This window comes from Microcaecilia unicolor, chromosome 7 (genome assembly GCF_901765095.1).
Source record: "Microcaecilia unicolor chromosome 7, aMicUni1.1, whole genome shotgun sequence".
In the NCBI taxonomy this organism is placed as follows: Eukaryota; Metazoa; Chordata; class Amphibia; order Gymnophiona; family Siphonopidae; genus Microcaecilia; species Microcaecilia unicolor.
This window is the reverse complement of record NC_044037.1, coordinates 200,385,174-200,410,530: the sequence shown is the minus strand read 5'-3', so window position 1 is coordinate 200,410,530 and position 25,357 is coordinate 200,385,174. Positions and strand designations below refer to the sequence as shown.

The 25,357-nt window shown below is 45.7% G+C and overlaps 1 protein-coding gene across 1 annotated transcript in view; it reads right to left on the bottom strand.

The window, feature by feature from the left end:
• Window positions 1-25,357, bottom strand: part of DNAH7 (dynein axonemal heavy chain 7) — a 525,690-nt gene that overhangs the window by 406,034 nt on the left and 94,299 nt on the right. Inside the window, 3 exon segments of the mRNA XM_030210108.1 lie at window positions 2,057-2,281; window positions 14,277-14,355; window positions 14,579-14,706. Coding sequence (XP_030065968.1) covers window positions 2,057-2,281; window positions 14,277-14,355; window positions 14,579-14,706 — 432 coding nt within the window.

Here is a 25,357-nt window from a genome sequence, read left to right as displayed (position 1 = left end):
AGTACCACGAGACTACCATTTTGGATCAACGGCGCCATTTTCGTTTCTGGCGCCACTGAGGACAGGAGTGACTGGGGATCACTCCTGCCCAGGACCTACTAGACACCAAGGAAAAATCCAAAGAGGCCTGGGGAGAGACCTACCAGGGGGCAGCCTTGGGAGACTGGCTCCTGGTGGGCACTTCCAGGGAGGGGGCTTTTGAATGGAGGGGCTGCTTCTGGAAGGTGACTGACTGCTGTGGACTGACTTTGGAAAATAGGTGTGTGACTTGTGGGTGACACTTGGGGGGATAAAACAATCACTATTGCAACTGGATGCTCCCAGATTGATAAAACAGCTCTGCTTGCAAGACGGCTCACAAGCAATATTATTCATTTACTAAAGAAAGTCAGTTACCTGCCATACTGGGCTACCATAGGTTGGCAACTCCCATGGTAAATCATGGTGCTGTAAAAGCCCCTCAGCGAGCTGGTGGAGAAGAGCTGAAAATTCTTCAGAGTAAAACTGACATTTGGAACAAAGTCCTCAGGAAAACTAACTACTAATATAGTTGTGCATGAAATGAGAGTTAATGCTTTTTGGTTGTCATGTTTGGTGTGGTGCTAAGATGGTTGGGGGGGGGGGGGGGTTGATCCTTGATACAGCCGCCTGACGACGAAATATGATTCATGTTGGATTGAAGAAACCCTCCGTAGCTGACATTCATAAAAAGCTAAGTTACATACCGCTATTTATATGTTGAAGATTGTTAAAAATAAGGAAGATTTTCCTTAACATGAACTTTGATAAATCAGAGGTACAATCAAATTTAAAAAATAAAAAAAAAAGAATTTTAAGGACCAGTGACGACACTGGGTATCTTCAGACTGGAAAAGATTATATTCATCTGAGCCCATACAAAAAAAAAAGTTTCTTTACTTATTTTTCGTTTTCATTTAACAGCATGCCTAAAGTTAGGCATGAAAATGACTTAAGTCAGTGTTCTATAAAGAAAGTTCTGCACAGAACTGCCTTTATAGAATTTGCGCTTGGGGCTAATTCTATAAATGGCGTTCAAAAACGGGTACCGGAAAAGATCAGCACTAAACACTAAAGGGCACACACCTTTTATTTTATTTCATTTATTTATCTGGATTTTACTCACACCTTTTTCAGTAGTAGCTCAAGGTGAGTTACATTCAGGTACACTGGGTATTTCCCTGTCCCTGGAGGACTCACAATTTTGTACCTGAGGCAATGGAGTGTTAAGTGACTTCCCAAGATCACAAGGAGCAGTAGCAGGATTTCAACCAGCCACCTCTGGATGTCAAGACCAGTGCTCTAACCACTAGGCCACTCCTCCACTCCCTTTTAAAGAACAGTGCTTAGCACCATTTCCCGTGCCCAACTCTGGGCGCCAGAGTTGCGCTGCTGAAAAACATGGTATAAATTCCAGTGCCCAAGTTGGGCATGGAGACCATTATTCTGTAACACAGTGTGTAAGTTTGTGGAATGCCCATGACCCGCCCCATGGTCACGCACCCTTTTGGGTTGCGTGCTATGCAACTTAGGTACCCAGTGTTATAGAATAGCTCACAGCAAGATGTGCACACAAATCCTAACTGGTGCTAGTTAAAAACAATAATTGGTTGTTAGCATCCAGTTACTGATGGTTAAGAATTCGTTCGCCAATTGAATTGCGCATGAATCTTGGAAGCACATCTAAATTTGGGCGCCTATATCTGGGCACCATATATAGAATCCGGGGGTTAGCGCGCATCATCCTAGCGCCTAATTTTGGGTGCCACTTACTGAATTTATCCCACAGTGATATAGCCACCTACAGAAGGACAAATTTTACTGAACAATTTCTTCAGCTTTGAGTCTATGGAAACATTTTCAACAAACCTTGTTCCCAGAGAGATTTCAGAAAAATAAAACAGAATATTTCAGCTACTGTTTCTGCCAATATTCTATGACAGTTAACACCCCAACAAATAAATAACAAATGTGATTGGAAGGCTGTTTAACAGTGCACAATATTAGTGTTAGTTTACATATTGTGTTACTTCCTTACCCTCAGTCCATCTTGGAACTGTTCAGTCTTCTCTTTCACCACCTTTTTATGTTCCTCAAAAATATCTCCCATGCGGCCAAACCACTGAAAGGTGTTGCTATTTAACCGAATGTCTCCTGGAGAAAAGGAAGCATAGTCTACCAGGAAAGAAAGGCGTTTTTTAGCTTCCACTAGTTTGTGTTCCAGTTCAACCATGTCCTTGGATTCTACCTTCTTGACATAGGCCTACACGGAAAGAAAACAGACCTTTTTTATAAACAGGCAGCTCTATTTTTTAGGGGGGAAGGAAATTATCAATGTGGGCTGCTGTTAAGATGTGTTATTTTACTGTTAACCACTGTTATTAGTAACTAGATTTCACTGCATAAAATAGCATGCGTTAGTGGTAAAATAACACATCTTAACAATAGCCCACATCGATAACTATATCCCCTTAGTGCTGCTTTTTTGTACATAACAATTACATCCAGTTTAACAAGGCCCTTCATTACGGAACACTCTCCTGATTCATTTAGGCCATTATTTTAGAAACATATTCACATAGAAACAGTGCCAATTACATGTATATATATATATATATATATATATATATATATATACACACACACTGTTTTACATGTGGAGATCCACACCATGCAGAGATTCCATGGGAGTGTGGTTTGGGCATGGCTTGGGCAGGATCTAAAATCTAGGTAAGCAGGTTTTAAAAGTGTTCATTTTGGCCAAAGCTTTACACAAGGGATTAAGGGAATCACTGTTTATCTCTGCCTCCAAAATGAAACCAAAATATACTTGTGTGTGTGTGTGTGTGTGTGTATATATATATATATATATATATATATATATATATATATATATATATTCCGTGTATCAAAAAAGGAGGATGGAAGACCAAACGACAGCCAGCATGGTTAAATAGTGAGGTGAAGGAAGCTATTAGCGCTAAAAGAAAATCCTTCAGAAAATGGAAGAAGGAACCAACTGAAAATAATAAGAAACGGCATAAGGAATGTCAAATCAAATGCAAAGCGCAAATAAGGAAAGCTAAGAGGGACTTCGAAAAAAAGATTGCGTTGGAGGCAAAAACATATACTAAAAGTTTTTTTAGGTATATTAAAAGCAGGAAGCTGGCAAAAGAATCAGTTGGACCACTAGATGACCGAGGAGTAAAAGGGGCTACCAAGGAAGACAAAGCCTTAGCGGAGAGATTAAATGAATTCTTTGCTTCGGTCTTCACCGAGGAAAATTTGAGTGGGATACCGGTGCCGGAAATGGTATTCGAAGCTGACGAGTCGGAGAAACTTAATGAATTCTCTGTAAACCTGGAGGATGTAATGGGGCAGTTCTACAAACTGAAGAGTAGCAAATCTCCTGGTATTCATCCCAGAGTACTGATAGAACTGAAAAATGAGCTTGCAGAGCTATTGTTAGAAATATGTAATTTATCCTTAAAATCGAGCCTGGTGACAAGATTTCCAAGATGGCGCTGTGAATAGACGCATCTGTGTTTGCTCCTGGAGGCTGCTGTGTTTGTGAGTTTCTCTCGGTGCCTCTGTAGCCTCGTTAACCATGGGGAAGTGGAGGGGGAAGGTAAAGGAATTTCCCTCGGTTCCTGTGACCTCCTCGACGATGAAACAAACAACCCTGCAATTTCCCAGGCAGCAACCGGGTCCTCAGGGAACTTCGACCCCCACTGCAGCTCTCGGCCCTTTGGAGTCGATTGAGAGTGGAAACGGGGCTTCCTTGAGCCCTGTGGAGCGAATTGCACCTCCCCAGCCTGGAAAAGAGTTGCTGGCTGTTCAAACAGAGACAGACGCCGAAGTGGCTCAGCTGGTCCTGTCTGAGGGTGTGACTGCAGCAACGGAAATAGATTCTCAACTTCGGGAAACATTACTACAACAGGCTTCAAAGGTATTACCTCAAGCTATTCTTTCCAAGTTAGCTCGGGCTGATAGTCTATCTCAATCTCCTCCTGTGGCTAGTGGAGTGATTAGACCAGCAACTGTGACGCTGGAGTCACTATGGGACATGGTTTACAATATCCAAACCTCTATGCAAACTACTTTAAAGCAGAATTCTTCTGATATTGAAGTTCTTTCTGAGGCTGCCCTGCTTCAAGCACAAGTGACTGCACAGCAAACCCAGAAATTGGAACGTGTGGATATCAAAATTCAAGAAATGGGATCTATAGAAACAGCTTTGGTTAAAGACAATAATTTCCTACATAAACGACTTGAATACCTTGAAAATCAGACTAAAAGACTTAACCTTAGGTTTCTTAATTTTCCCAAATCGCCGTTAATTTCTCCTTTGGAGATGGTTAAAAAATATTTGGTGGACATCCTGGGAATGGACAAGGACTCACTCCCTCCCATTACACGGGCTTATTACATCGGGAGTACTGGAGTGGTGGTGGGAAACCCCCCCGTAATAGGGGAGGGAATGAATCTTACCTCATTCCTAGAAAGCTCATTAGAAACAGTTACTCAGAGGTTAACTCTGCTTGCCACTTTCGTGTTGGAGCCTGATAGGAATGCCGTACTACGGCTTTCATTGAGACACTTAGAAAATCTGTTTTTGGGCTCAAAGGTCCGTATTTTTCCAGATCTCTCATGGCCTACACAGATGAGATGAAGGGCCTTTTTGGAACTTCGCCCCAGGGTGGTGGCATTGGGAGCAAATTTTGTTTTGCGATTTCCTTGTTTTTGTAATGTGATGCTTGAGGGTAAACATTTTCAGTTTGTAGATCCAAAACAGTTGAAAGAGTTTATTGATGCAAGAATTGATGTGAATATAGTAAACCTTCCCTAATTTAGCAGGCTGGGGTCTGAACCAGAGGAAGCATCTATTGATTATTAATTTTTGTATTTTTTTTTTCTTTTTTAATTTCCTTAATCTTGGAATCAAATTTCTTTAACTTGTGGACAAATGGGCTGTAAAGATATATACTTATTATTTTTGTTTCCTAATGTTAAATAATGCCAATTGCATATTCACTTTATGTGGTGATATATTGGAAAATTTAAATAAATAAATAAATAAATCGAGCCTGGTACCGGAAGATTGGAGGGTGGCCAATGTAACGTCAATTTTTAAAAAAGGTTCCACAAGAGGTCCGGGAAATTATAGACCGGTGAGTCTGACGTCGGTGCCGGGCAAAATGGTAGAGACTATTATTAAGAACAAAATTACAGAGCATATTCAAAAGCATGGATTAATGAGACAAAGTCAACATGGATTTAGTGAAGGGAAATCTTGCCTCACCGATCTACTACATTTCTTTGAAGGGGTGAACAAGCATGTGGATAAAGGGGAGCCAGCTGATATCGTGTATCTGGATTTTCAGAAGGCGTTTGACAAAGTACCTCATGAAAGACTCCAGAGGAAATTGGAGAGTCATGGGATAGGAGGTAGTGTTCTATTGTGGATTAAAAACTGGTTAAAAGATGTGGATTAAAAACTGGTTAAAAGATAGAAAACAGAGAGTAGGGTTAAATGGTCAGTATTCTCAATAGAGAAGGGTAGTTAGTGGGGTTCCCCAGGGCTCTGTGCTGGGACCGCTGCTTTTTAACATATTTATAAATGACGTAGAGATGGGAGTCACTAGTGAGGTAATTAAATTTGCTGATGACACAAAATTATTCAAAGTCGTTAAATCGCGGGAGGATTGTGAAAAATTACAAGATGAACTTACGAGACTGGGAGACTGGGCATCTAAATGGCAGATGACATTTAATGTGAGCAAGTGCAAAGTGATGCATGTGGGAAAGAGAAACCCGAATTATAGCTACTTCATGCAAGGTTCCACGTTAGGAGTCACGGACCAAGAAAGGGATCTAGGTGTCGTCGTTGATGATACGTTGAAACCTTCTGCTCAGTGTGCTGCTGCGGCTAAGAAAGCAAATAGAATGTTAGGTAATTAAACTCTGGAATTCGTTGCCAGAGAATGTGGTAAAGGAGGTTAGCTTAGCGGAGTTTAAAAAAGGTTTGGACGGCTTCCTAAAGGAAAAGTCCATAGACCGTTATTAAATGGACTTGGGGAAAAAACACTATTTCTGGGATAAGCAGTATAAAATGTTTTGTACATTTTTGGGATCTTGCCAGGTATTTGTGACTTGGATTGGCCACTGTTGGAAACAGGATGCTGAGCTCGATGGACCTTTGGTCTTTCCCAGTATGGCAATACTTATGTAATTATGTACTTGTAGGTTCACTACGAAATTGGTGGTATTTGCATGTATAGATTTGTAAAATGAGGCAGTTGCAAAAATCACCCCTTCCACAGGGGGTGTTGCCATTAGTGAGCGACCATTAACAAAAATTAGCATGAGAGCACTTAGTGACACCTTTTTTGAGGGCAGTAAGGGCTCACGTGCTAACTCTACACTCATCAGTACATAGTAATGCAGACACGCTAACTGATTAATGCAGAAATGTCCACTCTCCATCCCAGATACACCCCCTCTGTGGAAAAATAAAAATTATTTTTTAATGCAAGCCTTGCCTGTTCACACTGCAAAATTGTCATAGGACGCCTCAGTGCATCACGTGTTAAGCACGTGCTAGTGAAAGAAGCCCCAAGTAATGGATTGTTTATTTTTGTTTTTTAATTGACAATGAATGAAAGTTGTAATAGGGTCAGTTTTGAAAAGATTCAACTAACTTTTGAAGTTATCCAGTTAAAAACCTTCCTCTTCTAACAGACTAAAAGGTGGTCAAATTTATAAAGGTTAAAAAAAGAATCAGTCCTACAGTCATTCCCATGGATATTTACAATTAATCGAGGCAACCCCAGTCATACAAATAGCTCTTATAAAACTAGCCCAGTAAATTTTGTCAGACAGGAGTTAGGTTTATTTTTAGCCAAAAGCCTAGTCAGTTAGGACCATGTGCAAGGTAACCAGGTAAAATTATACAGTTACCTATCCCACTTTATTCCTCCCTTTCATTTCAACAAAATGTACAAAGTAGATTACATCAGTATAATCAAAAACAACCTCACATAAAAATAAAATAAACCCCAGAAGGGCAGTTTGTGATACCACTCTTGTGACGCTGGATAATTAAAAAGCACTACTATGATATTGCAAACTTAAGGGTCCTGTTTACTAAGTGTTACGTCCTTCACCTGAATTGCGGTCCATGTGGCCGATTCGCCGCCGAGCTGCGTCCCGGCGGCGATAGCTGGCCATGCAGGCTGTCGGCGGAAGTCTAGTGGGGTCCAGTTCCGATGGCCAGCTATGTCGCTCCGGCCGTGGGCATGGGTCCAGCTGATTTGGTTGGACGGCCATCATGCGGTGGCCGGCCACACAGTCTGGCAGCGTTCTGAAAGCCACGCCGGTTTCCGGTGTGGGTAGCTCGCACGGCTTGGTCGCACGGGATTGGGTGCCTTTCCCAAGGTTCCACCTTTTTCCTTGCAGGCACCAATCTGGAGCATTCTCTGCAGCTGCCCGTGGTTACTGCTGATGCGGGAACTACTTAAGGTCGGAAGTTCCCTATACACCTTGCTTCGGCTTCTATGCTTATAGAGATTTGGTGCTCATCTCGTGCGCTTCATTGCTTGACTTGCCTATCGTTACCTGACCCTTGGACTGGACCTAATACTTCTTGTTTTGCTGCCTGCCCTGACCCTTGGACTGAACCTGGTACTTGTCGCTTTGCTGCCTGCCCTGACCCTTGGACTGAACCTGGTACTTGTTGCTTGCTGCCTGCCCAGATCCCTGGACTGTACCGGCTCACCCTGTGAGTTTTCGCCCGCCTTGCTTCTAGCCTGGTCTGGGCGGCCCAACCTCATCCGGTTCCCGAAGTCCTGGTGGCCACCTGCACCTGGGGGCTCAACCCCTGGGGAACGGCGGTCACTTCCCAGGTGAAGCTAGGGGTTGTCCGGCTGCCTGACCAAGCGCAGCGTGACTCTACACAACGTGCTTAGTCGGGGCACAAGAGCTCACTGCCCAAGTCACAACAGGATCATAACACTAAGCCACGCACACTAATGATAGACACACCCATTATATTCCTATGGGTGTCTCTAGCATTAGTGTGCAGTAATTATTAGTGCACACTAAAATTTTGTGCACCTACAGTGCAGCTTAGTAAACAGGGCCCGTGGAGGGGGATAATTGAACGGGGATGACCATCTCTAAGGACGGCGCCACGAAGGGGCGGGGCATCCCGTATTATCGAAACAATATGGGTGTCCATCTTTCGTTTCGACAATACAGTCAGGGATGCCCAAATCTCAACATTTAGGTCGACCTAAGAGATGGTCAACCTAAATGTTGAGATGGTTGACCTTAGAGATGGGCGACCTTGGTTTTCGCAGATAATGGAAACCGAGGATGCCCATCTCAAAAATGACCAAATCCAAGCCATTTGCTCATGGGAGGAACCAGCATTCATAGTGCACTGGTCCCCCTGACATGCCAGGACAGCAACCGAGCACCCTAGGGGGCACTGCAGTGGACTTCAGAAATTGCTCCCAGCTGAGCCCCCCAAACCCTCCCCCCAAAACCCATTCCCCACAAATGTACACCACTACCATAGCACTTAGGGATGAAGGGGGACACCTACATGTGGGTACCATGGGTTTCTGGTGGGTTTTGGAGGGCTCACATTTACCACCACAAGTGTAACAGGTGGGGGGGGGGGATGGGCCTGGGTCCGCCTGCCTGAAGTGCACTGCACCCACTAAAAACTGCTCCAGGGACCTGCATACTGCTGTCATGGAGCTGGGTATTTATTTATTTATTTATTTATTTATTGCATTTGTATCCCACATTTTCCCACCTATTTGCAGGCTCAATGTGGCTTACAAAAACCTGTTATGGCATCGCCATTCCAGGGTAGCAGAGACAATTGGTGTTATAACAAGATCAGGGATGAGAAAAAAGATCTATACAGACAGTTATAGAAAGATGACTATCAGAATAGGGTGAAGTGGTGAAGTGTTATGATTAAGTTATGGATTCCCACTGTAGGCCTTGTTGAAGAGATAAGTTTTCAGAGATTTGCGAAAGTTAGTTATTTCGTTAATCGTTTTCAGGTCAGTTGGTAGTGCATTCCATAGCTGTGTGCTCATGTAGGAGAAGCTAGTCGCATGTGTTAGCTTGCATTTTACTCCTTTACAGTTGGGGAAGTGTAGATTAAGGAATTTGCGGGCTGTTCTTTTAGCATTTCTGGGAGGCAGATCCACGAGGTCTAGCATGTAGCTCGGGGCATCTCCGTGGATGATTTTGTGAACCATTGTGCAGATCTTGAACACGATACGCTCTTTCAGTGGGAGCCAGTGAAGTTTCTCTCTTAGGGGTTTTGCACTTTCATATTTTGTTTTACCAAATATCAGTCTGGCTGCGGTATTTTGGGCTGTTTGCAGTTTCTTGATAGTTTGTTCTTTGCAGCCAGCGTACAGTGCGTTGCAGTAGTCCAGGTGACTTAGCACCATTGACTGTATCAGGTTACGGAAAATGGATCTCGGGAAAAAAGGCTTTTTACTCGTTTGAGTTTCCACATGTTGTGTTCTTCACGTGGGTTTCGAGTGTGAGATTTCGATCAATGGTAACTCCAAGAATTTTCAGATTGTTTGAGACTGGAAGAGAAATGTTTGGTGTTGTTATGGCGGTGAAGTTACTTGTGTTATATTGTGAGATGAGTATAAGGCATTGTGTTTTTTCTGCGTTGAGTTTTAGCTGGAATGCATCAGCCCGGGTGTGCATGATTTGGAGGCTTTGATTGATCTCGTTGGTGATTTCCTTAAGATCGTGTTTGAACGGGATATAAATCATGACATTGTCTGCATATATATAGGGGTTGAGGTTATGATTGGCTCGTAACTTGGCTAAGGGTATCATCATTAGGTTGAAGAGGGTTGGTGAGAGGGGGGATCCTTGGGGGACTCCACATTCAGGTGTCCATGGGGCTGAAATATCTGCGTTCGCTGTTACTTGGTATGATCTTGTGGTCAAGATTCCTCTGAACCAATTAAGAACGTTACCTCCAACTCCAAAGTATTCTAGAATATTTAGTAATATTACTACTACTACTATTTAACATTTCTAGAGCGCTACAAAGTGTACGCAGCGCTGTACAAACACAGAAGAAAGACAGTCCCTGCTCAAAGAGCTTACAATCTAATATTCCATGGTTGACCATGTCAAAGGCACTGGACATGTCGAATTGTAGGAGGAGTATGTTATTGCCAGTTGCAATTGTTTTTTTTAATGTGTTCATTAAAGTTACTAGTACTGTTTCGGTGCTGTGGTTCGAACGGAATCCTGATTGAGACTCGTGTAGAATTGAGTATTTATTTAGGTAATCCGTGAGTTGTTTCGTCACTTCGCCTTCCATGAGTTTGGTTATTAGTGGGATGGATGCTACTGGGCGATAATTGGTTAGGTCATTTGTACCTTTCTTTGCATCTTTAGGTAAAGGGGTAAGTAGAATGTTTCCTTTATCCGTAGGGAAGATGCCATTTTGTAGCATGTAATTTAGGTGCCTCGTGAGGTCTGTTTTGAATAGCTGAGGGGCAGATCTTATAAGGCTGGTAGGGCAGATATCTAATTTGCATTGTGACTTAGCATATCTTCCAAGCGATTGGGAGATGCTGTCGATCGGGAGTATGTCAAAATTGGTCCATGATCAGTCTGCTGGGAATTCCCCGGGTATTGGGTCTAGACACTCAAGGAGGTTTAAGTAATCTGTTGTATTGATAGGTATCATGAGTTGTAGCTTCATCATTTTCTCTTTGAAGTAGTTCGCAAGATTGGTTACTGATGGAATGTCTGTGTTGTTAGTAGTAACCGTAGTAGTATTTAATAGTTTGTTTACGAGTGGGAAGAGTTTATGTGTATCTTTGTAGTTTGGTCCGATTTTTGTTTTATAATATGTTCTTTTAGTTTGTCTGATGGTATATTTGTATATTCTTTGTATATTCTTTGTAGTTGTTTCCAGTCATTGAGTGTGTAGTCGTCTTTTTTCTTATTCCATGCTCTCTCTAATCTTCTGACTTGTGTCTTTAGTTCTTCGTTAAACCATGGTATTGAATTATTTCTGTGTGAGGTTCTGGTTTGAAGCAGTGCTATTTTGTCTAACACGGTTCTGCATCTGTTGTCCCATTCAAGAAGAAATTGGGGTGAGTCTGTTGGTGTTGTCCATTTGTCGCTGTAGAGTTGTTACCAAAATGTTAGCGGGTCTATTTTGCCTCTCGTGGTATATGTTTGTTGTTCTTGTTTATGCTGTGTATCTTTAGTTCGCCATTGAAGGGAAAGGTTTGCTCTGTAGTGATTAGACCATGGTGTAGTTGTCCATTTAGTATCTCATAGTGCGAGATTTGGTTCTGATGAGAATTTGTATGTGATGATATCTAGTGTGTGTCCTTTATTATGGGTAGGTTGCATGTTTGGCCAGTGGAGCTCCCATAGTTGGAGGAAGTCCTTGCATTCGCATACATTACTTAGGTTAGTATCCTCAAGGTGAAGGTTGATGTCACCTGCTATGAGAAGGTTTTGGGCGGAAACACATGTGTTCGATATGAAATCCATAAACTGTGTTTGGATGTCTTGCCAGTTGCCTGGTGGTCTATAAAACAGGATAAGGTTTAGGTGGTCATGTAGGGTTGGGTGGTTGATTCTAACTGAGGCTATTTCCAGTTGGGGAAGCATGGATTCGGCTATTGTTGTGACGGTGAATTGGGAGTTATAGATTATGGCTATGCCTCCTCCTCTTTTTCCATTCCTTGTCCAGTGGGTAATTTTGTACCCTGGAGGGCATAGTTCTAAGATTATGGGATCTTTGGGGTCATGGATCCAGGTTTCACTGATGAGTAGGATATCGAGATTGTCATTTGTAATCCAATCGGTTATTGTTGCGGTTTTGTTGACTGCGGATCTGACATTTATGTAACCCATTTGTATTAGTTGGTGGGGTTCAGTTGGGTTTGAAGCTGTGATGATTTCTATTAGTTGTCTGTTCTCTTGGTATTTGAGTTTATTGTGTCCCTTCTTTCCTTTCTGTTGATTGTGTCCATAAATGGTAGGTTTTCCATTCCATTTTTTTTTTATCTTTTGGGGAGATGTATTGTATATGGATTGTGTGCGTGTTTTGTGTATTGTGGGTACATTATTGTTCATAAGAGGGGTTGTGAGTGCATGATGGATTAGGTAGAGGCAGTAGATGATTAGGAGTAGATTGTTAGTTCTCATATTGGTAATAGTTTGTATAGTGCAGTAAAAGCGTGAGTAAGTTAGTGTTCATCCGTATAAAACATTGGTGGCTGACTAAAAATTTACAGTTACTCGTGCAGTACAGTGCGTGTGCTTACAATCCGTAGTATAGTTCGTATAAAACATTGGTGATTGACTAAAAAAATTTTACAGTTACTCTTGCAGTACAGTGTGTGTGCTACAATCTGTAGTACAATTCTCACCCGTAGTACAGTTCAGATGCATATAGAGCATTCTCACCCGTAGTGCAGCTCTGATGCATATAGAGCAATTTAAAGCATATAAAGTATTTAAAGGAAGTTTTCCAGCATGCTATACAACAAAGTTCACAGTATTGTACTCAGACTATTCAAATATGGGATATAGAACATTCTCACTCGTAGTACAATTCTGACGCAAATAGAGCAGTTTAAAGCATACAAGTTTAAAGCATACAATTCTGATGAATATAGAGCAGTTTAAAGCATATAAAGCACTTAAGGTATTTAAGGAAGTCTTTCAGCATGCTATACAACAGAAGTTCATAGTATTATACTCAGACTATTCAAATATGGGATCGCTTACGAGTTGTGATTTTATCCGCTGTTCCTCTTCTCGTCGGTCCTCAGCTGGGACGGTCTTAACTCACGTTCCTCACCTTCCCTGTTGTATTCCGCCGTCAGCTGGGCTCAAGGCTATTTGGCATCCGTACTCGAGATGGGTCCCGTCCTATGTCCAGTGACTCTCCGGTTCCTCCACTCCAGGTGGGTGCGATTCGTCCCAGTTGGAGGTCGGTCACAACTCTGGCTGGAGCTTGCACGGACCCAACCTATATGGGCGCCATCTTCATTACCCTGAGGTCGCCCACTAATAATCCCACAGTTTTCCTTCGCCTGTGCCCCGTCCCGTATGATACACACACAACGTCTCGCTCCCTCTGCATCCCGATCAAATCATATGACATTTGAGGCTGGAAAAAAATGTTTTTTAATTTTTTTGGGGGGTGGGAGGGGGTTGGTGACCACTGGGGGAGTAAGGCGAGGTCATCCCCGATTCCTTCCAGTGGTTATCTGGTCAGTTTGGGCACCTTTTCGAGGCTTGGTCGTGAAAAAAAATAGACCAAGTCAGCCAAATGCTTGTCAGGGACGCCCTTCTTTTTTCCATTATCGGCCAAGGACGCCCATCTCTTAAGCACGCCCCCATTCCGCCTTCGGTACGCTGCTGACATGCCCCCGGAAACTTTGGTCGTCCCCGTGACGAAAAGCAGTTGAGGATGCCCAAAATCGGCTTTCGATTATGCCGATTTTGGCGACCCTGAGAGAAGGATGCCCATCTCCCGATTTGTGTCAAAGATGGGTGCGAAAATGCCCCTGACAGTAACATAATAGATGAAGGCAGATAAAAGACAGAAAGGTCCATCCAGTCTGCCTAACAGACACACTCATTATCAATTCATGATTATACCAACAATGAATGTGTTATAAAATACTTGATCCTGGTCTTTCTTTGCCATTACTGAGACATAGACAATAGAAGTATGCCCAACACTGTCCTCACGTTCCAACTGCTGGAGTTGCCGTCAAAGCCCTCTCTAGCCCATAATAAAGAAGTCTGCCCTGCACTGGCCTTAATTCTCAACATATCAACACACGAGTCATTTAAGGGGTTTTTTTAATATACAATTTATTTTGTAATTAGGAATCTTCTGTGTTTATCCCATGCCTTTTTGAATTCTTTCACCGTTTTTGTCTCCTCCACCTCCCTAGGGAGGGCATTCCAGGCATCAACCATGTTCTTTGTTAAAAAGCATTTCCTAACAGTACTCCTAAATCTACTAACCTGCAACCTCAAAATGAAATTAAAAATAATAATAATGCACAGCTGGATACCTTGGTCCACACAATGTTGCACTCAAGATTTGTTGTACTGGTCAGGTAAAGTACCCACATTCACTGCCATGTACTACTGGGTCTTAATTATAAACATTTTAAAAATATTGCTCACATAAGAAAGCAGAAACATACCTTTAATTCCATGAGTTCATGTGTGTTTTGAGGGGTGGTAAGAGCATTTTCCGCTATTTTCTCAAAATCATTACATAAGCTGAAATATGGGGGAAAAACAATAATTTATATATGAATAACACTAAGATCTCTCTCTCTCTCTCTCTCTCTAAGAACATCAGTTCCTAGAAGACTGAATAATGAAACAGTAAAAATGAATAGAGTAACAGAAACTGCCATTTGAATGCAAGAACGATTAGAACCAAAAATATGAGTTTACTTATACTCAGGAAAAACCTAATTTATTTTAAAAATTTCAGTACCTCCGATTTGTATCCTGATGATCTTGAAACATTTTGGCTATCAGTTTTCCACAAATAGCCTCTGACCGCTTTGCCAGAGCCCTGATCAGTTCATCACAGTGCAGTTCAAACATTCCTAAGCGAATGTACTGTAATATAAGTGTAAGAATATAATATGTACAGTAAAGAAAGGCTACTTGTGAATGAATAAAAATAACTCATAAAGGGGCCCTTTTACTAAGCTGCGCTAAAAAGTGGTCAGCACTATAACGGCACGGGGCTTTCCCACATGTTGAAGCCACTTTTAATGTGGCTGTAATATGGCTGCATTTCCTTTTTCCTTAATTAATGGCTACGCATTAACTTCCCCATTAGCGCATGGCCATTATCATGGGAGCACTTACCAACACCTATTTTTTAGGCGGTAAGGGCTCTCATGCTAATCACATGCTAATCGATTGGTCCACAGCAATGTAGCTACGCTGATTAGCACAGGAAACACCTACTCTCCACCCCACACATGCCCCCAGCACTAAAAAATAAAAAGTATTTTTTAGTGTATGGGAAGCGAGCGCAGATGCCAAAACTATTGTGAGAAGCCTGAGCGTGCCTCACAGTAGTGGTTTTTAACCTGCAGTAAGCACGCATTAGTGCTTACCACAGCTTAGTAAAAGGGTCTCAAAGTAACTATTTCTAGCACAGCACTGCACAGCAGTATCTTCTTACCTTTATCTGGCATTAAATATCCAGGTCTAATTTAGGCAGCAATATGAACTGGACCCGGGACCATACCTAGACAACGACGGCTGACAGTCAGCACTTTAAAAACTGCCAACCACTGCCAGCTGAATATTGACCGGTAAACTTATATTTTATATCATATATTTTATTTCTTGTAGTTTGAATTTTTTTTAATAGTGATCATGCAAGAAATCTTCCTGACCCAATATTAAATAACCTTGTCTTCACACCTGGAATCTAAGCACAAGTAAGCCAATTAATAGAAACAAATTTCAAAATATAATCATTTACTCTGGAAAGACAGGTCAGCTCATGAGAAAGACCTACATCAAAACAAAACAAACCTTAAAAACAATGGGTCCAATATTCAGCCAGCAACGGTGGGCGTTTTGCTCACCACCAACGGAATTATTCCTGGATATTCACAGTCAGGACCAGTGTGGGTTTCAGCTTTGAATATCCAGTTATATTTAAACTGGCTAACACATAGCCACTTAAGTCGATATTCAGAACTTAAGCGGCCATGGGCTAGCACATAAAAAAAAGGTCAGACTTTTTATGCAGTCCCATTTATGCGCTAAACCTGGCCGCTTAATGGATGAATATCAGCTCTACCCCTGGAACTACCCCAACATAGCTGGCTTTGAGTTAGGAGCTAACCATGATATTCAACAGCACTTGGACAGTTAAGTGCTGCTGAAAATTAGCGGCTAGCCCAACCAAGTGACTTAACTGGTCAGCAGCCAGCTAAATCACTTTGAATACTGGGCCCAATAAGGTCATATTGACATAGCCATCAAATTAAGATAAATATATGATTTACTTATCGTTATGCCTGATATTCAGCGGCCCTATCTGTTTAGGTAGGACCTCTGAAAATGCAGTCCTAAACTTATATGATTCATTCATAGGCGTAGTTTGACTGTTTCATTTGGGGGGGGGGGGCAATGGAAGGGGCAGGGCATATTAGCATATTCATTAGCATATATGTATATGCAAATTATGCTAAAATGGAGGAAAGAAGGGAGCACGAGCTGGCTTTTTTTTGGGAATAACCATAATGAATATGTATGAGATATCTCATACATATACATTATTTTTATTCCCAAAAAAGCCAGCTCTTTCTCCCTTCCTTCCTTCCTTCCTCCTTACCCAGCACTCCCTCTTCCTCACCAGTAGTATTTCCCCACCCCCTTTTCCCATACCACAGATGTACATTTCCAAAAGCTGACATATTCCAATTAATAAATTCTGAATAAAATACTTTTTTCTACCTTTGTTGTCTGATCATTTCGTTTTTCTATTCGCTTTGGTCCCAGTGTCTTCTTTCCATTTGATATTTTTTCACTCACCATGTCCACCATCCTCCTGTGTCCTTATGCGTCCAGTCTACCATCTGTAGCCCTGTCCCTATCCTTCCTCCAGTTTCAGTATCTGCCCTCAAAGTGTTCCGATTCAGCCCTTAAATGCATGTTTTCTCTCCATCCATATCCAACATTTCTTCTCACTCCCCTCCCCTCCATCCATCCATGTGCATCTACTTCCTCTGTCTTCCTTCCCCTCCATCCATGTCCAGCATTTCTCCTCTCTCCGCTTTCCCCTCCATCCATCCAGGTCCAGCAATTCTCCTCCTTCCCCTGACCTCCGCTCTGTCCAGCAACTCTCCATTCTCCCCTGCCCTCTCCTCCATTCATCTCCAGCAAATTTCCTCTCTCCCCTTTTCCCTCCATCTATCCATGTCCAGCAATTCTCCTCCTTCCCCTGCCCTCCGCTCCGTCCAGCAACTCTCCATTCTTCCCTGACCTCTCCTCCATCCATCCATCTCCAGCAAATTTCCTCTCTCCCCTTTTCCCTCCATCCATCCGTGTCCAGCAATTCTCCTCCTTCCCCTGCCCTCCGCTCCGTCCAGCAACTCTCCATTCTCCCCTGCCCTCTCCTCCATCCATCCATCTCCAGCAAATTTCCTCTCTCCTCTCCCCTTTTTCCTCCATCTATCCATGTCCAGCAATTCTCCTCCTTCCCCTGCCCTCCGCTCCATCCAGCAACTCTCCATTCTCCCCTGCCCTCTGCTCCATCCATCTCCAGCAAATTTCCTCTCTCCCCTGTCCCCTCTATCAATCCCTGTTGTCCAGCAATTTTCCTCCTTCCCCTGCCCATCCTGTTTCTGTCCATCCCCTTCCCCCTTCTATCCAGCGTCAGAGCGTCTCCCCCCCTCTCTCCCCCTTAGCAGCATCTGTAAAACAACGTGGATGCAGCAGCTCACAGGTTTGCTTGCTGTGTTAACTGAACGGCGACAGCTGCGCGGGGGAGTGGAAACAGTGATGCCTGCCTTACTTACAGTGGACGAGATAGGCTGGCTCACACTTCCATTCCACTCCCGAAGTCGCAGCGACGAACGGGCAGGCAGCACTGCGGTAGTAAAATCAACAAGGAGGCAGGTTTGACTCCGCCCTTCACTTCCCTCCTGCCCTCTCTGCGTCCCGCCCGAAAGGAAATGACATCAGAGGAAGGCGGGACGCAGGGGACAGGAGGGAAGTGAAGGGTGGAGTCGAACCTGCCTCCTTGTTGATTTTACTACTGCAGCCTGCTTGCCCGTTCGTCGCTGCGACTTCAGGTAAAAAAGTCGCCGTTCCAGTCGTCCTCATTTGGGGGGGCAATGTTCCCCTCACCCCCCCCCCCCCCCCCCCCAGTCTAAGCCCATGGATTCATTTAAGACAGGATTGCTGTTTTTTTCAGTCCACCTTAGCAGCAGTATCTGGATAGTGCCAATGTATATCTTTGGATTATGGTGACTAAGGAAAATGCCAAGGCAGAGAAGCTCGCATCCTGGAGATAAATGGATGGCTGTGAGGATAGTGTCATTGCAAGTATTTCTATTTCCTAGACCATGGGATGATTTTCCAAGGGCTGCTGAGCGGAGATGGTGTTTATCTATCCATTAGCGCACACTAAGCTTTAATAAAAGGGCCCCTAACATTGTTGAGATGGGGAATTACCTCAGGAAGTTGTTAGCTGAATGGGAACATCTTGAAGAAAAATGGTAGGAAGTCCTGCCCAGCACATCCCAGCATACACTGGGCATGTTGCAGGCGGCAGTGGAAGAGGAGGGAACGCTACTCCCTCCTCCATCACACGAGGTATGTGGGAGGGAGCAGTGGAGGTGGGGTGTGTAGCCTACTGGGACACCAGGGATTTATTTTTTGTGTTGGGGGGTTAGGGGGATTAGAGTTCCAGCGGACCTCCAGCCCCCTCCCTGTGTCGCTGTCCAGGGAGCTGTGGGGGCTTGGAGGGGCACTAGGCCACCAGGGCCTCAACCATTGCAGGGTCTGGGGTCCACTGGACCCCCAAGACTGAAAGTGACAGCCCGGGCTGCCTTGCATGGATGGGGGAGGGGAGGAAAAACCTTAAAAGCTAGCTGGCATAGGGTTAAAGCGCTATTCGGCCCATACAATCCGACCACACTGCTCTGATCATAAGGGCAGAATACCGGAGAGCTCATTGAAATTAAAATATAATTTAAATAAGCTCTGCGGTATTCCCTGTGTGCTCATGCCAGATGCCTTCTGATCACCAGCGCTTGGTAAATACGGGAGATAGCGCGATGCTAGTGGCCTCTAGAGCCCGTATTTACTTTTGATCATCGGGCCATTAGTGAAGTTCTGGAAATGGCGATCGTCATGACGGAACAATGTAAGCCACATTGAGCCTGCAAAAAAGGTGGGAAAATGTGGGATACACATGCAATAAATAAATAAATCATCTCTTTTTTTTCACAAAAATAAAAGTCTTTCCCTCATTACATCTTATAGGCGACAATGATGTTGGACTAAGTGGGCTCATGATGCTGTATCTGCCCAAAGAAATAGCATGACAGCAGCAGAAAGAGGATACAGGAGAGATAGGTGGAGTTTGGAAGGGGGCAAGGGGTTCACTACCATCCAACTATATGTGTTCCTTGGTTTGGTTTCCCTCTTGGCTCAGCTACTAAGCCCAGGTTTTCTATTCTCACTCCCAGCACAGCTCTGATACAGGCTAGTCTTTGAGGTGTGTGACTTGTGACTATGCGGGACACCATGAATGATGGGAGAACTGCTATAGCGTGTGCCACATCCTTCCACATCATGTGAGCCTGGGAAAGAAGGAAGTGGGGAGATAATGATGCTGGGAAGAGAATGGAGGAGAAAGCGTCTAGAATCATATGGACCATGGCCACTTTCACCTTTCCTTCACTAAAGGATTTTAAAAGAACAAAGTTATTGGATTATCTCTTTTCATTTCAGGCAGCTCGCCTGGATAAATTTGTGCAGGATTTGTTATTTTCAGTAACTAGTTATTCTCATTTTCATGAATATATAAAAACGTACTTATTTAGCAAATATGTTCTGACTAGTGAGGGTCAGTAATATTGTTAGCATAACTTAACGTACATTATATTATAAATAATTGTGTACCATCCTGGAAATTTTCCAGTCTTTTACTTTTGAGATCTGCTTTGAACCTCGAGGTATACGGCGGAATATAAGTATTGATGTTTATTTATTACATTTGTAGCCCACATTTTCCTGCATAGCAGTAGGCTCAATGTGGCTTACAGGTTCCAGAGAGGAGAGTACCAACTCCAGGAATATATACAGAGTGGAAAATAGAGTAACAGTAGGTGCAAGGAAGCTGATAAGGTTCCGGAAAAGAGAATACAACTCTGGGACGAATATATAGTAGATTATAGAGAGAAGTAATCCCAATGAGGCTGATAAGTCTCCGGGGATAGGACTACAGCTTCAGCGAATGCTACATACCTGTAGAGGGTATTCTCCGAGGACAGCAGGCTGATTGTTCTCACTGATGGGTGACGTCCACGGCACCCCCTCCAATCGGAATCTTCACTAGCAAAGACGTTTGCTAGCCCTCGTGCGCCGATGCGCACCGCGCATGCGCGGTCGTCTTCCCGCCCGAACCGGCTCATGTTCGTCAGTCCCGTATATAGCAAGACAAAGACAAGGGAAGACACAACTCCAAAGGGGAGGCGGGGGGTTTGTGAGAACAATCAGCCTGCTGTCCTCGGAGAATACCCTCTACAGGTATGTAGAATTCGCTTTCTCCGAGGACAAGCAGGCTGCTTGTACTCACTGATGGGGTATCCCTAGCCCCCAGGCTCACTCAAAACAACAAACATGGTCAATTGGGCCTCGCAACGGCGAGGACATAACTGAGATTGACCTAACATTTTATTCAACTAACTGAGAGTGTAGCCTGGAACAGAATAAAAAATGGGCCTAGGGGGGTGGAGTTGGATTCAAACCCCAAACAGATTCTGAAGCACCGACTGCCCGAACCGACTGTCGCGTCGGGTATCCTGCTGCAGGCAGTAATGAGATGTGAATGTGTGGACATCGCAGCTTTGCAGATCTCTTCAATAGTGGCTGACTTCAAGTGGGCCACTTTTGCTGCCATGGCTCTAACATTGTGAGCCGTGACATGACCCTCAAGAGCCAGCCCAGCCTGGGCGTAAGTGAAGGAAATGCAATCTGCTAGCCAATTGGATAGGGTGCGTTTCCCCACAGCCACTCCCCTCCTGTTGGGATCAAAAGAAACAAACATTTGGGCGGACTATCTGTTGGGCTGTGTCCGCTCCAGATAGAAGGCCAATGCTCTTTTGCAGTCCAATGTGTGCAGTTGACGTTCAGCAGGGCAGGAATGAGGACGGGGAAAGTATGTTGGCAAGACAATTGACTGGTTCAGATGGAACTCCGACACCACCTTTGGCAAGAACTTAGGGTGAGTGCGGAGGACTACTCTATTATGATGAAATTTGGTATAAGGAGCATGAGCTACTAGGGCTTGAAGCTCACTGACTCTACGAGCTGAAGTTACTGTCACCAAGAAAATGACCTTCCAGGTCAAGTACTTCAGATGGCATGAATTCAGTGGCTCAAAAGGAGGTTTCATCAGCTGGGTGAAAACGACATTGAGATCCCATGACACTGTAGGAGGTTTGATGGGGGGCTTTGACAGAAGCAAACCTCTCATAAAGCGAACAACTAAAGGCTGTCCTGAGATCGGCTTACCTTCCACACGGTAATGGTATGCACTTGTTGCGCTAAGGTGAACCCTTACAGAGTTGGTCTTGAGACCAGACTCAGACAAGTATAGAAGGTAGTCAAGCAGGGTCTGTGTAGGACAAGAGCGAGGATCTAAGGCCTTGCTGTCACACCAGACGGCAAACCTCCTCCATAGAAAGATGTAACTCCTCTTAGTGGAATCTTTCCTGGAAGCAAGCAAGACACGGGAGACACCCTCTGACAGACCCAAAGAGGCAAAGTCTACGCTCTCAACATCCAGGCCGTGAGAGCCAGAGACCAGAGGTTGGGATGCAGAAGCGCCCCTTCGTTCTGAGTGATGAGGGTCGGAAAACACTCCAATGTCCACGGTTCTTCGGAGGACAACTCCAGAAGAAGAGGGAACCAGATCTGACGCGGCCAAAAAGAAGCAATCAGAATCATGGTGCCTCGGTCTCGCTTGAGTTTCAACAAAGTCTTCCCCACCAGAGGTATGGGAGGATAAGCATACAGCAGGCCTTCCCCCCAATCCAGGAGGAAGGCATCTGATGCCAGTCGGCTGTGGGCCTGAAGTCTGGAACAGAACTGAGGGACCTTGTGGTTGGCTCGAGATGCGAAGAGATCTACCAAGGGGGTGCCCCACACTTGGAAGATCCGGCGCACTACTCTGGAGTTGAGCGACCACTCGTGAGGTTGCATAATCCTGCTCAACCTGTCGGCCAGACTGTTGTTTACGCCTGCCAGATATGTGGCTTGGAGAAACATGCCGTAACGGCGAGCCCACAGCCACATGCTGACGGCTTCCTGACACAGGGGGCGAGATCCGGTGCCCCCCTGCTTGTTGATGTAATACATGGCAACCTGATTGTCTGTCTGAATTTGAATAATTTGGTGGGACAGCCGATCTCTGAAAGCCTTCAGAGTGTTCCAGACCGCTCGTAACTCCAGGAGATTGATCTGTAGACCTTGTTCCTGGAGGGACCAGCTTCCCTGGGTGTGAAGCCCATCGACATGAGCTCCCCACCCCAGGAGAGACGCATCCGTAGTCAGCACTTTTTGCGGCTGTGGAATTTGGAAAGGGCGTCCCAGAGTCAAATTGGACCCAATCGTCCACCAGTGCAGGGATTCGAGAAAACTCGTGGACAGGTGGATCACGTCCTCTAGATCCCCAGCAGCCTGAAACCACTGGGAAGCTAGGGTCCATTGAGCAGATCACATGCGAAGACGAGCCATGGGAGTCACATGTACTGTGGAGGCCATGTGGCCGAGCAATCTCAACATCTGCCAAGCTGTGATCTGCTGGGACGCTCGCACCCGAGAGAAGAGGGACAACAGATTGTTGGCCCTTGTCTCCGGGAGATAGGCACGAGCCGTCCGAGAATCCAGCAGAGCTCCTATGAATTCGAGTCTTTGTACTGGGAGAAGATGGGACTTTGGATAATTTATCACAAACCCCAGCAGCTCCAATCGTCGAGATAAGGGAACACGTGCACTCCCAGTCTGCGAAGCGCTGCTGCTACCACAGCCAGGCACTTCGTGAACACCCTGGGCGCAGAGGCGAGCCCAAAGGGTAGCACACAGTACTGGAAGTGACGCGTTCCCAGACGGAATCGGAGATACTGTCTGTGAGCTGGCAGTATCGGGATATGCATGTAAGCATCCTTCAAGTCCAGAGAGCATAGCCAATCTTTTTCCTGAATCATGGGAAGAAGGGTGCCCAGGGAAAGCATCCTGAACTTCTCTTTGACCAGATATTTGTTCAGGGCCCTTAGGTCTAGGATGGGACGCAACCCCCCTGTTTTCTTTTCCACAAGGAAGTACCTGGAATAGAATCCCAGCCCTTCTTGCCCGGGTGGCACGGGCTCGACCGCATTGGCGCTGAGAAAGGCGGAGAGTTCCTCTGCAAGTCCCTGCTTGTGCTGGAAGCTGAAAGACTGAGCTCCCGGTGGGCAATTTGGAGGCATGGAGGCCAAATTGAGGGCGTATCCTTGCCGGACTATTTGGAGAACCCACTGGTCGGAGGTTATAAGAGGCCACCTTTGGTGAAAAGCTTTCAACCTTCCCCCGACCGGCAGATCGTCCGGCATGGACACTTTGATCTCGGCTATGCTCTGCTGGAGCCAGTCAAAAGCTCGCTCCCTGCTTTTGCTGGGGAGCTGTGGGGCCTTGCTGAGGCGCACACTGCTGATGAGAGCGAGCGCGCTGGGGCTTAGCCTGGGCCGCAGGCTGTTGAGAGGGAGGATTGTACCTACGCTTACCAGAAGAGTAGGGAACAGCCCTCCTTCCCCCATAAAAACGTCTACCTGAAGAGGTAGATGCTGAAGGCTGCCGGCGGGAGAATTTGTCAAAAGCGTTATCCCGCTGGTGGAGCTGCTCTACCACCTGTTTGACTTTTTCTCCAAAAATGTTATCCGCACGGCAAGGGGAGTCCGCAATCCGCTGCTGGATCCTATTCTCCAGGTCGGAGGCACGCAGCCATGAGAGTCTGCGCATCACCACACCTTGAGCAGCGGCCCTGGACGCAACATCAAAGGTATCAAATACCCCTCTGGCCAGGAATTTCCTACATGCCTTCAGCTGCCTGACCACCTCCTGAAACGGCTTGGCTTGCTCAGAAGGGAGCTGGTCCACCAAGTCCGCCAGCTTCCGCACATTATTCCGCATATGGATGCTTGTGTACAGCTGGTAAGATTGAATCTTGGCCACGAGCATGGAAGAATGGTAGGCCTTCCTCCCAAAGGTGTCTAAGGTTCTAGAGTCTTTGCCCGGGGGCGCCGAAGCATGCTCCCTAGAACTCTTAGCCTTCTTCAGGGCCAGATCCACCACACCAGAGTCGTGAGGCAACTGAGTGCGCATCAGCTCTGGGTCCCCATGGATCCGATACTGGGATTCTATCTTCTTGGGAAGTGTGGGGATTAGTTAGTGGCTTGGTCCAGTTGGCCAGCAATGTCTTTTTTAGGACATGATGCATGGGTACTGTGGACGCTTCCTTAGGTGGAGAAGGATAGTCCAAGAGCTCAAACATCTCAGCCCTCGGCTCATCCTCCACAACCACCGGGAAGGGGATAGCCGTAGACATCTCCCGGACAAAGGCCGAGAAAGACAGACTCTCGGGAGGAGAAAGCTGCCTTTCAGGAGAGGGAGTGGGTTCAGAAGGAAGGCCATCAGACTCCTCGTCAGAGAAATATCTGATGTCCTCCTCTGCCTCCCACGAGGCCTCATCATCGGTATCAGACACAAGTTCACGGACCTGTGTCTGAAGCCGTGTCCGTCTCGACTCCGTGGAACCACGGCCAAGGTGGGAGCGTCGAGAGGTGGACTCCCTGGCCGGCAGCGGCGAAGCTCCCTCCCCCGACGTCGTCGGGGAGTCCACCTGGAAGGCAGCAGAAAACGGTACCACAAGCGGCACCGGTACCGGGGACCTCACCCCGGGCAAAGGGCCAGCTGTCGCCTCACTCGACGGCACCGGTGGCGCAAGCACCCCCGGTACTGGAGGAGAAGGGCGCAACAGCTCTTCCAGAATGCCAGGAAGAACGGCCCAGAGACTCTCGTGCAGAGCAGCTGTAGAGAAAGACTGAGAAGCCGGTGCCGGCGTCGAGGTCAGAATCTGTTCTGGGCATGGAGGCGGTACCGAGCTGTCCGGGGTAGAGCGCACCGACACCTCCTGGATGGAGGGTGAGCAGTCCTCCCGATGCCGATGCCTGCTGGGTGCCGACTCCCTCGGCGACCCAGAGCTCCCGTTACCAAGTCGGGAAGGTGACTGGTGACGATGCTTCTTCGACTTCTTCGAGCGAAGCATGTCACCGGAGCTCCCGGGTACCGATAAGGAGGACGTTGAATCCAGACGTCGCTTCCTCGGGGCCAGGACCGAAGAAGGTCGATCCCGGGGGGGCTGTACCGCAAGGAGCCCTCAGGGCAGGAGGAGACCTACCCGAAGGCTCACCGCCACCAGCAGGGGAATGGACAGCCCTCACCTGCACTCCAGACGAAGCACCACCGTCCG